The sequence below is a fragment of the Dermacentor silvarum genome, chromosome 2, assembly GCF_013339745.2.
Source record: "Dermacentor silvarum isolate Dsil-2018 chromosome 2, BIME_Dsil_1.4, whole genome shotgun sequence".
NCBI lineage: Eukaryota > Metazoa > Arthropoda > Arachnida > Ixodida > Ixodidae > Dermacentor > Dermacentor silvarum.
Window position 1 is genome coordinate 153,420,538 of NC_051155.1, and position 12,435 is coordinate 153,432,972.

At 48.6% G+C, this 12,435-nt stretch overlaps 1 protein-coding gene across 5 annotated transcripts in view; it reads right to left on the bottom strand.

Moving 5' to 3' along the window:
* The window catches only part of LOC119441924 (adhesion G protein-coupled receptor L4-like), a 145,103-nt gene that overhangs the window by 25,852 nt on the left and 106,816 nt on the right, over window positions 1–12,435 (bottom strand). For all 5 annotated transcript variants that reach the window (XM_049661740.1, XM_049661738.1, XM_049661739.1 and 2 more), the window contains one exon: window positions 9,242–9,469. In XM_049661740.1, coding sequence (XP_049517697.1) covers window positions 9,242–9,469 — 228 coding nt within the window. The remainder of the gene's footprint in view (window positions 1–9,241; window positions 9,470–12,435) is intronic.

Below are 12,435 nucleotides of genomic sequence, written 5' to 3' on the forward strand. Positions count from 1 at the left end.
CGGCAACACGCAGAACTGTTGTCGACGCCGTCGGCGTTTTGTCCGCGTTCGCTCAAAATGCGTGCGGCGTTGGTGACTGTTGCCGGAGCCTCTGATATAAATAGGCACTTGGTGCCGCAGCTAAACGTCGCCTCCCTTCCCTCCCCCTCCCCCCCTCCCCCACGGCCTCTCGCGCGTCGGAAGAAGGCGCGTTTGCTCTACATATATGGTGATTGTAAAGGAGGAAAGAGACGCCTACTTCTGCAGCCCTTAAGGGAGCACGGCGCAGAACGCGCGTTTGTTCTCCGCCGTGCGTTCATTCCCCGTAAAAGCGCGCGCCCCTCGCGCTCTTTCACTCGCACATACAGCGTTCGGCGCGCGGCGCCGATTTCATCTCCATTGACGTCATACGGAACCTCACGGCGACGGCGACGGCGACGACGACGGCGACGCCGACGGCAGAAATCTGCTTTTGAGTGTCCATTTAATTGCTATCGCAATAATATCTGCCTGCAGGGCAAACAACCAGCAAGAGCTATATTGACATGCCAAAACATTTGCGTCTTGCATTTGGGTGGCGGCGTTTTATTTATACTTGTTCGCATTTATTTCTATTATGTAACAGTAGTTCTTACTGCGCAAAAAAATTGAGGCCCCATACTGCTGAATCAGTCAAGGAATAGCTGGCCAAACACCCATATTCCTGCTCTATCACATTCCGCATAATCCCCCGATTTGTCTCCATGTGGTTTGTTTTTGTTTTTGTTTCCCTGTATGAATTTTTCTCTGAAAAGGAAGCGTAACGAAGAAATGGTGCCAATCAAAACTACTGTGATTAATGTGCTGAACAGCATCTCAGATGACTATTTTGTTCCGTGCTTCCCCGACCTCCACAAATGGCGGCAGCTGTGCATATATAGCTGATGGGACTACATTGACAATATTTTGCTTTTAGTTTGTAAGCTGAATAAATGATTATGAATGAGCTCAGTAAGCTTTGCTGACAGACGTTGTGCACATACAGGGTGTTCCAACTATCATGCACCAAGATTTAAATATACGCAAATGCCACGCAGGTGGACAGAACCAAGGTAATGTTGCTTGCCATCGCTTGGAGATACCGAGATTATTTTTTGCATTCCGGCTAATTACATAATTAGCCTTCATTAATGATTCAACTTTTCAAATATTTTAATGAGATGAAAAGTGTTCATGCGAATATTATACAGCAACATGAAAAACTCCCGATACAGCTTTCTGTTGCTCAACGCGTGCTACATAAATTTGTTTTTCGAAGCGTGAAAGAAGTCCGCGATTACAAGCAAAATTGTGGCGCGACTTGCCGCTCGAGGCACATGCATGTGCATAAATGCCACTGCTTCGAGTGGCCAGTTGTGGGCACCCTGCATCCCCCCCCCCCACACACACACACACAAATACAGTAGAACCTCGCTGATACGGTACCGCTTAATACGATTTCCCGGCTCCTACATTCGCAGTCGCGAAAAATAAACATAACCCCATAGAGGAATGTGTTAATACATTCCGGTTAATACGTTCCCGGAAATACGATTATTCGGCAGCAACGTTCAGCATTGTGGCAAACTGCGGTCGTATGATACGTTCTGCAGCGAAAAATTATCATTCAGGTGTGCAAAAAGGCCGCTCTCATGTTCTTGTGAAGCGCTAAGTGGCAGACAGCCGCCGCGCGGCTTCTCTGCAGTGCTCAATCCCCCCGCGAGCGTTGGCCGGAGTGGGCAGATTCGTTGGGCGGACTGGGCCTCCGCGTTGCTTCCCTCTGCGCCGCCGCCGCTGCGTTGGCTGAGACGTTGGCGCGTACACGCGTGTTCCGGCGCGACGCTGAAACAGCGACCTTACGATTTGAGAGAGGAAATTTTCGCCGCGGTATCTTTTTTTTTTTATTTCTCCGCGCGACGTTGAGGGGTCTCTGCTAAGCTTTTGCATTATGGCGGTATCGGAGCATTGCCAGTCGGAGGCGCCTCCACGTGATTTGGCGTGCTGCTGAGAGCATTGTCGGTGCGCGGTTATGTTCGAATTAACCGTGGCAAATGCTTTCGCGTTCGAATTACCGAGCGTTCTCGCCCATTGGAACACACATAACTTTGACGGGACCACAGCGTCAGTTTGAATTAACGAAATTCGACTGTAACTATGTTTTGCAAGAAATAAATGTTTTCTGCCTTTGCACCTCAATATGGGCTTGTCAGCTTCAATTTTTACTCGATTCGGATCGTACGTTTTCCCGGATCGTACGTTTATTTTCGCGTATTTTTGAAAACTTACGAACGAGATTCTACTGTATATATATTGTAACGTACCGTATATATATTGTAATTGATGCGCCCTGCGGAACAAGACCGACACATACCTCTGGCATATAGTTATTTAGTTCCTTTTCTCTCTAGTCTCCTTTTCAAGCGCCGGTCACTTCGTGGTCCTTCCAACGCACCTCCTAATCCATTACAATATATATATATATATATATATATCCAGGATGTCCCAGTTATCACGCAGCACGACTTTAAAAAAGCGGTACGGCACTACGCGAAGCAAACCTAGTGCGTATTGTTTCCAGTACAGTGGAGTAGCCGCCAGTAATTTTTTTTCGTTACTGAGATTTAAATGACTAATTGTAATTAATTGTCTAACTCGAGAAGCACTGTCCTTACTATCAAAGCGTCAATGAGAAAATTGTAGAGCAACACGAAAAACTCCCGATACAGCTGTCTCTTGCTCAGTACGTGCTACATAAAAGTGTTTTTCCGAGCGTGAAAGAAGCCCGCGAATACACGCCAAGTGCCTCGAGCGACCAGTTGCGCAGCAATTCTGCGGCTATTCGCGGGCTCCTTTCACACTCGAAAAACACTTTTATGTAGCACGTACTGAGCAAGAGAAAGCTGTATCGGGAGTTTTTCATGTTGCTCTACAATTTTCGCATTGACACTTGGATAATTAGGACAGTATTTCTCGAGTCAGATAATTAATTACAATTAGCTAATTAAATCTCAGCAACGAAAAAATTACTGGCGGCTGCTCCACTGCACTGGAAACAATTTCGTGATCGCTGTGACACCCTGTATACACATATATATATATATATATATATATATATATATATATATTGAAACATGTGAGCGTAGTTTGGATGAAGAGAACAACGAAGCTGGGCTGGCTCACGTTAGACGCCATTGGTAGTGGAGCCCGCAGCCGAGGCCCGCGGTTGGAGTACCTGCGCTCGTCGAAACTTGCAGCACTGATAATGGTGGATGGTATACCACACTGCGTGTCTCTAACTTACACAGGAACAGAAGCCTACCGACGTAGTTCCTCGCTTACAATGAGACGCATGGTGGAGGAAAGGTCGACAGGAACTGAATCATGGCATACATAGACGGCGGCGACCATCGTGACGTTGGCCAGACGTCCAAACTTCGAAGTGATGCTACGTGTTTTAAGGGCCTCGAAGGTTCGACAGTGATTAATCACGTCAACCACTGATTCCAGACTCTCCTTGCCGATGAGGAAGTGGTAAAAATCCTCGGCAATACCTTTGAGAATATGGCCCACCTTTTCTTCCGCCATATGGGCATACACCGACTTGCATAACTTCAGTATCTCTTCAATGTACGTTTGCAAGTCTCTCCGGTAACTTGAGCCCTCTGCGACAAAATCTGCTCCGCGCATTTCTTTTTTGTTGCTGGGTCTTCAAATTATTTTTGAAATTTCCTCCACAAATAGTTTCCAGGTTGTCAAAGTGTCGTCATGATTCTCAAACCATACCAACGCATACCAACAACCCCACGTTAGACAACTGGCTAGCGGCATTCCAACCATTGGATCGGCTCACCCGCTGATAGTGGCCACTCATCTACATCGGTTTTCCTGCGAAGGTCCGCGGCTCCCTGTAGAGGTAAGGAGATGCCCTCGCGGACGGTTGCTGGGTGTCTCCGTTCAAGCTCATTTCTTGAGGTAGTGGTGCCAAGCTCGCAAGTCGACGGCAGCGGCGAAGCTCGTACTGTTGTACTTCCGTCGTTAGCAGACGGTTTCCCTCAGGTAGCACTTGAGAGTAGCTGGCGTGCCCCGCATCTTCCACTACAAATGTGACGATGGATCACGTTTATGTACAAGATGATGAATACAAAGGTATCGCTCAGCGAAAACAGTCCACGGCGCCACACGCGAGCCAGCCAAGCTTCGTTCTTCTCTTCATCCAAACTCCGCTCGCACGTTGCAATATATATATATATATATATATATATATATATATATATATATATATAGTCGCCTTTTAACAGCGGAGCTGTTTAAGGCCGAGGTTGAACTGTGCCGAGCGTTGATCAGTTTTGCGAAGCGCGCGCCAGCCACAGGTGGTCGGAGAGTGGCGAGGAGAGGGGGAGAGCGTGCGCCGAGCGACAGGTGGGCGGAGCCGAGAGAGAGACGGCGGCGTTGAGGCGGCGCGACGCTTTTCGGGGAGAGATAGCGGGGAGGGTCTACCGAGCAGTATAAAAGCGCGCACTGTCGGCGCAGAGCATTCCGACGTTCGGCGACGAGTATGGCGAGGGCGAAGAAGCAACTGTCTCCGGAAGAAGAAGCGGCGCGGCAGGAAAGACGATGGGAAGCTGCTCGAGCATGAGCCCAGCAACGACGTGCCGACCCAGAGTTTCGAGCAAGGGAAGCCGAGGCTAAGCGACGGCGAAGATCCGAAGACCCCGAGTTTCGAGTGAGGGAGGCGGCGTCACGGCAACGGTACGAAGAGACTCATCGGGAACTGAAAGCCAAGCTGAAGCCACCAGTTGCGCTGTTTCATGTCTTTGCGACGTTAAGTCAGCGAAGCTGCGCTGAATTTTTTTTTCTTGTTCCACAGCTGTCTCGATCTTCCGAGGCCGCACCATTCACATGATCTGATGGTCACATGGTCACAAAGGTTTTATGCAATCTTTTTATAGACGTCTGATGACGTCAATTGCATTTTCTGACTGGTTGGTAGTTCAGATTACCTCTTTTCAGTTATTTGCGAAACGCAACTGCTCTTGCTACTGCCGCAAGACCCCGGGCTGGCGATTTGCGCGCGCTTAAATCGCTTGCTTCAATGCGCATGTCATATATCACGTGAGCGAACAAAGAAGGCGTTTCGAACGCTACAATCGACCGGGGCTAATTAGATATTCATGAAGCCTAAGGGTGCAGAAAAGGTGCAGGAGATGTGGTCCGGATTAGGCACTATAAAGGGTGATCATTTTCAAGTTCTACGGAATTTTAAAAAAGTGCCTGTTGCAGATAACACAATTTTAGTCCTTGAGCTAGATTATTCGGAGAGGCAGACATTACTGCAATAAAAATGAAAACAAATTCACCGAATTAACAGATATTCATTAATCAACTTCTTAATTAGCTGTTGTATGGCACATATTGTGATTTACATATTATAGCCGGTAAACTTGCAAGGCGTATCCACTTAGAATGAATTTCCAGAATGACACAAGTTTGGAGATATGCGTCCTCACACTCGCCCTAAAATGCACTGTTGTTCAATTTACTTTTTTAACAAAACGCTCTTTTATACATTCCAGCACAAAGGTAACTGGAACGCCTATGTATTTCGTCCCACCCTTTGGTAAATAACAACTCGAAACTAGTGTCCTCCTGGAAATTCATTTCAAGTGGATACACCTTGCAAGCTCACCGGCTACAATTCGTAAATTGCAATATTTTCTATAAAAGAATTATTGAAAGGTATATTAATGAATTTCTGTTTATTAATTGAATATGTGTTTTGATTTCTTGTGCTAGTAATGTGCCCCTCCTTGAATAATCCGGCTCAAGGAAAATAATTAAGCTATCTGCCACAGGTGATACATAAAATTTTTGTAAAATAAATTCGTGTAAGCCCATACAAGATTATCTTGTATCGATATTTTGTAACACAATTTCCGTGAGTTCTGGGAGCGGGGCCTTTTGACGACACTGTGCACCTGCGCAGTAGATAGCGGGTAGATAATCTCCGAAGTGCAGGGAGATGCTAAAACTGTTACAGTGACGTTTCACTTCGTGAACGCGGGCGACGCGCAAGTGTAAGGGTGCAATAGTGCACATGAAGCTATCGGCCCTCGGTGCGCCTCGACGCCTAGACTGCCCGCATCGCAGATCGCTTTCAAGATAGGGCTCACGCGGCCGCACCATAAGCACCAGCCGCCAACGTAAAAACCCTCAACCCATCTTCCGCTTCCTCCCGGCTTTCCTCCCTTGCGCACGCGAGATTCAGCCGCCATCGTCGGCTCACCGTCGCACGCTTTCCTTCGCACATAGATCATACGGCGCTATCACGAGACGAACCCGGTACGCCCATTCCACGCACAGCACCCGTAGCAACTGCCAGAGGTGGTCAACCCAGCGCGCCTCCTCCTACCCTCCTCCTCTGCGAAGCTTCGCCTCTTTTCTACTTCCCCGCTTCACTCAACGCCACCTAGACTTTCCTCTAAGTGGCGTTGGTTTGCCGCGCGCTCAGCGCGCTTTTTAATGCGATAGTGTTAAAGGCCCGCTGTCGCAGGAAATCCGGCGTCGGCGTGGATGTCGGCGTCCGTGGCGGAGAAAATGATCCACAACCATCCCGACCGCGCAGGCCCTCTGCGTGGCGCAAGGTGTTATGACTCTGTTATACTCCGACGTTAACAACGCGCGCGCGCGCGCCGGCGTTCGTTTCGTTGCGTCACGTCGGCAATACCACGCCAGGCGCAAATCCGCCTGCTCCAATCTAGCTGTCTATACGTTGATCCAACTCCGCGTAACCTGATTTGGGCCCCCAGTCACCAGGGACTCCAGGGAAACGAACAGGCCGATCAGGCCGCCCGCGCACTCTCTCCCCGGGCTGTCTCCCTGTCCTTGGAAGCCTACTCCCAATCAGACAATCTGACCCTTTCATTCAAAGAAATCACCGATTACTATAAGGAGGAGCACCAGCGTTACCTGGCCCCTTGTAAGGGACTGGATTGCGCTGACGAGCGCCTCCTCATCAAAATGATTACCAGTGTACTGTGCCCGGCGGTGCTGAAGCATTTCAACCCATCCTTTGACGGCGCGTGCCAGTTCTGTGGGGAGGTGGCTGACACCTTCCACATAGTATGGGCGTGCCAATCAAACCCATCCATCCCCCCCAACCCAAACCCCACCAGAGAGGACTGGGAGGCGGCCCTGCTTGGCTGTCAAGACCTCAAGACCCAAAAGGCCTTGGTTAAACGGACGCGGGCGGCGTTGCTTGCCAATGGGGCCCCGGAATAAGGGCTCCACCTAGTACTGTGAGGGGAGGAGGCCAATAGGGCCCTAACCCAATCACCTCTCTGCAACCAGTTTAATAAATGTTTTTCAGCACCACCACCACCACCACCTGCCCTTATAGTCCTACGCGACGCGGCCCGACGCAGCGGCCGCAGCCAAAGCAGCGAATGTTCAGTAATGAGAAGGGAGCCTACATGCAACGTCGTTTGCATGTAGGCTCCCTTGTAATGAGTAAAACCCCTATATATAAAAAGTAGCGTCACGCTTTGAAGAATGCCGCCGCCTCCTCGCACACCCTGTCCCAGGCCAACGCCGCGTCGGTATTGGCCTAATGGCATCACGTGGACCATCGAGCCTCCGGGCGCTGGCTGCGTTTGTTTACGATCACGCTCCATCGCCATTTTCGCCCGAGAAGCGTCTACCGACTGGCGAGGAGCACGACGATAGCGGCGAACACAGTCGGCGATCGTCGAATCTGATCAGCGGTGAAAGATAAACAAGTGCACATGTTTCAAGCGGTGTAGGCGGCGCAACGGTCGAAAAAGGAGCGCGAAAGAGAGGAGAAATGAGGAGGAGGGAAGGCGGAGGAGGAGAGTGTCGCTACTTTTTATATATAGGGGTTTAAAAAAAATTATGGGGTTTTACGTGCCAAAACCAGTTCTGATTATAAGGCACGCCGTAGTGGAGGACTCCGGAAATTTGGACCACCTGGGGTTCTTTAACGTGCACCTAAATCTAAGTACACGGGTGTTTTCGCATTTCGCCCCCATCGAAATGCAGCCGCCGTGATATAGGGGTTTTAGTAATGAGCAGAGCGCCGCGCCGCCTATTAGGAACTTTCAAAACGATTCCTAGTTCCAGGTTTGCGCCAATCTCGCGTGATGTCGCGGTGCAGTCTGGGTAACGTCGACGACGCGAAATGCAGCCGCGCCGACGGACGCTGGTCGCGTCGGTCGCGCTTCGCGTCAGACTATAGAGTGCTCGCGTTTTGCTAGCGTAGCGTCGCTGTGCCCAGCATGCGCGCGCGTCGACGTTACGTCGGAGTAAACCGAGCCCATTAGAGCAATTCCAATCATTCCGAACCACCCCTTCCGCGCAGGCCCTTCGTCGTGGTGCAAGGTGTTAGTGAACAAAAATTGAATTTCTCACAGTGACATCCGTTAGAAAAATAATAAAGTACAACTTAAGCACAACCTACAGACATGGTGGCGTCGGACTGTTATTTTAATGTACGAGAAAACATAATTCTGTTACGAGGAAACTCAAACACAAACCCCTTTTGCCAGCATTTCTACCATAACAACGGCTCACTCGGGTAGCCTACTTGCGATAATCTCATCCAGATGGCGCTGGCATCCTCGGCAGGTCAAATTGTGACTTGGCCTGCCAAATGCGCTTTGGAGACGCGCGCGCGTTGGGGCAATATCAAACAATTAATAAAATAAATTAAGGAAAAAAGGTCCTAGGGCCTTCACATTTTAATATAAGACGACTTATATAGCCCCTGGAAAAACGTCTTCTCAGCAATGCATTTCTGTTTAAAAGTGAAGCCGACTATAAGGGGATCAGTGTAAGCTTGGTCTTTGTAAGCTGGCTTTCCCCATTCTGTGTTGCAGTGTACGAAGCCTACTTGCCGGATGCGAACGATGCGATGCGAACGGGTCCCGATAACGCTATCTCGTTGTACTCTTAAAGACGAAGCTTAAGCGTCCTCCAATTTTTTTTTCGTTCTTTCTCCGGCGCGCGATTCTCTTCTCCACCTCCAGGCGCCATCCACCTCCGCTTCCTTCACGGCTTCACACTACCCCTCGATGGCTCTCGGTGCGCCTAGCCATATACGCTTGCGCGTAAAAAGCTTCGCTTTAAGAACTGACCTCAGTAGACATTCCCGGGCCACAATTACCATTGAACATTTACGAACATAAACCGTAGATCAAAGCGACGTAGCAAATGAAACGGCATACTTTACCTGTACACACTGAATATAACAATGCAGGTAACGAGGCAAACAATAGAGATGCCACATCCAATCTTTGTGATCCATTTTAGTGCATCGATGTCGGTGTAGCTGAAGTTGCTTACAGGATTCATGAGGACAGCGAACACGGTCAGATGATTGCATGAGCATACAATTGTCCCATTTGTGATGGCCGCCACTTCGCAACCATCGGTGCTCCATTTGCTCTTGCCGTGAGCACTGCAAGAAAGTCAGAACAAATTATAAGTGCATTGCTAGAGGAAATTGTACATTATACCGCGAGTGTTGTACATGACTCCAGGGCGGTGCGTGCGACCGTTATTGAGTCACCAGCCTCGGAGCGAAGAAAAGTATATTTTGATGATCAAGTCGGGGTGCTAGGAACGTAACAGAAAGGTAGAACAGTCCCATCAAAATTATGCAGATCCCATGCAATGCGAGAAAATTTTACGGCAAGCATTTTTCTGGTATCGGGCTGCATAACCTCGTTTGCTGTTATGTAAAATGTGACCAGATTGCTCAACGTGTCCGTGTAGGGCGGGAAATTACGTGTTTGACGCAAGGACGTGTATGGCGACAACAGCAAGGCGACCGTGACGAGGATGCCTGACGACAACGCACTCCAGCGTTCTGACAGCGAGTTGCCGCGGTCATTGAGTGAGATGTGTTCATGTTCGCTTCTGCGCGTGTGACAGCATGTTTGTTAATTTATTTAGTATGCCATATATTACAAGTTCATACTGCTGGTAAAACTACTATTCTCACTTCGTATAGCTGTCCACTAATTTGCTATCGCAATCGATGCTTCACCTTTGCGGTGAAACTACGTCTTTTTAAAGCGAAGCTTTCTTTGAATCACTGATTCGTCCGTGAGCGCCGAAAACACACTGCAGGAAAGCCAACTTACACAATGGAAATATCTGCGCATCTGTGCACACAATCGTAGAAGACTACAGTTTACATTCGCAGTTGTACCGATAAGAACAATGGGAACTGCAATGCCACGCTACCCAGACGAACTGTATTGACCCTTTTCGCGGAGCAGTTTGTTTTAGAGAAACGAGATGGCGCTTACGGCGGTGCGCCATACGTCTCCTCAGCGCCGCGCACGAATACGAAACCATTTCCGCTTCTACCTTGCTTCTGTGCGATCAGCTGTCGGAAATGCAACTGAGTTGTCGCTAACGCACTGTGCTCCATTCACTCTGGTTCGAATCATGTGGATTGAAGACGTGTGCAGTAGGCTGCAAAAATAGTGACTGGCATATTAAGGAATGTAATGATCATGTGGGGTCAGGTTTGCTGACCGCTGCTGCAATTGTCCGTACGTGTTTCCGGCACTTCGAGATCTGATGTACGGCTCTCCTCGAGGATACACAAATTTGCCCATCCGCCTGCGTTGTATCGCTAACCTTCAAAGAAAGGGTTTCAGGCCCGGTACGTCGGCAAGAGTGAGTACTGCTCGTTAAACAATGATAACGGGAGTAGCGCCGCCTCCTGTCATAGTAGGTTTCGCGCACAGTATTTACGCACATCTACCCCAACCAGCACGGAAACTTACACCCACTCTTTCGCCAACGTGTCAAGAATAAGTGAATGGGCACACACTTGAATATATGCGCACTATATACGCACAATAAGTGACGGTACTACATCGATAGCGCACCAATTCTCGAAGCTGATTGTTCCGTGATGGTCCACAAGAGTAAGCGAAGTACTCGCGATAATACGCATTTGCTACAAGGTATTGCAAAGTGCAGAACAGCTACGTTTCAAGCCTTGAGCACAGCAAAAGCAAATCTATCAGAACTGAGCACACCCGCGAGCGATTAGGCAGAAAATAATCAGATAGTGGCCGCACCGAGGAACTTAACTGCGTCAGAAACTGACAAGCCACTGCTTCAAAATATTTGCCAAATAAAGTACAAAGAGCAAACACACTAACCCTGATTCAATTCATGAGCGGAATGTTTGGATAGCTTCAAATACATATTTAGCCCCGCTTTTAGAACAAGCACAATATACGCTGCTTGCGCCGTTTGGACATAGGTTAATCAGCTCCGAAAGTGCTTTTGCATGTCCTCTGAAGCTGTGATCAAAGCTTCGTGTCGTTCACCCAGCCACCGTTTACGATATCTCCCAAAACAGAGGTTTTCTAAGCCGCGCCGGCGTCATACACTTCCATTGTAAACAAGGAGGCAACGGAGGCAGTTGAGGCAAGCAATGGACGCGTCATCACGTGATCAAATATGGCAGCGCCCACGGGATCGCCGCGAAAAGGGTCAATATATCTGCATCGTATTACGCGCGTCACGCAATGCATTCCCGGCTGTCACCATTGGTAGGCCGCGGATGCAGCGCACGGCAGAAGAAGAGGCTGCTGTACGCGAACGTGAGCGCGATCGTACCCGTAAGGCCGATCCCGTGTATCAGCAACGGCATGCAGTCCGTGAAAGTGTGAGTGTTTGCGTGTAGTCAACGGCTACGTGATCTAAAATAATGGTTATGCAACTTAACGAAATGTGTCTTCATTCAACTTCAACGTTCAAAAAATACAATCCTAAACAAGCAATCAAATCACATATGCATCGCATCGGGTCGCTCAGCATTTCTTGGGTTCGTTGCGTGGTCGTTGGCTTTGGACTTTGACTTTGATTCAGTTTGCATGTACCAAAACTTCACGTTCAAGCATCTTTCATTAAGAAAGGGGCTTTGATTTTTTTAGCCCGCTTTGATTGATTTTTTAGCCCCGATTCTATTGGATATAAGACGGATTAAATTGCTCGTGTAAAAATGTCTTCCCAGCAATGCATTTATGTTTAAAAGTAAAGCCGACTTTAAGGAGATCCGTGTAAAGCTTGGCCTTTGTAAGCTGGCTTTCCCACGTTGTGTCTTGCAGTGAAGCCTACTCACAAAGAAAAATGTGATGCGAACGGAGCCCGATAACGCTATCGCGTTCCACTCTTAAAGGCAAAGCTTAAGCATCCTCCAATTTTTTTTTCAGAGGATCTAGACATTGAATCATTAAGGCTACAAACACACATAAACTGCACGAAACAAGTCTCACGGAAAGCCTCAGTTTCTATGATTGCAAGTACTGCGTGTAAAAAGATCACTCGACAGGGACGTCCGTGAATGAGCGAATTGGTGCGCGAGTGGAACGAACAAATGATAAGAACAAATTA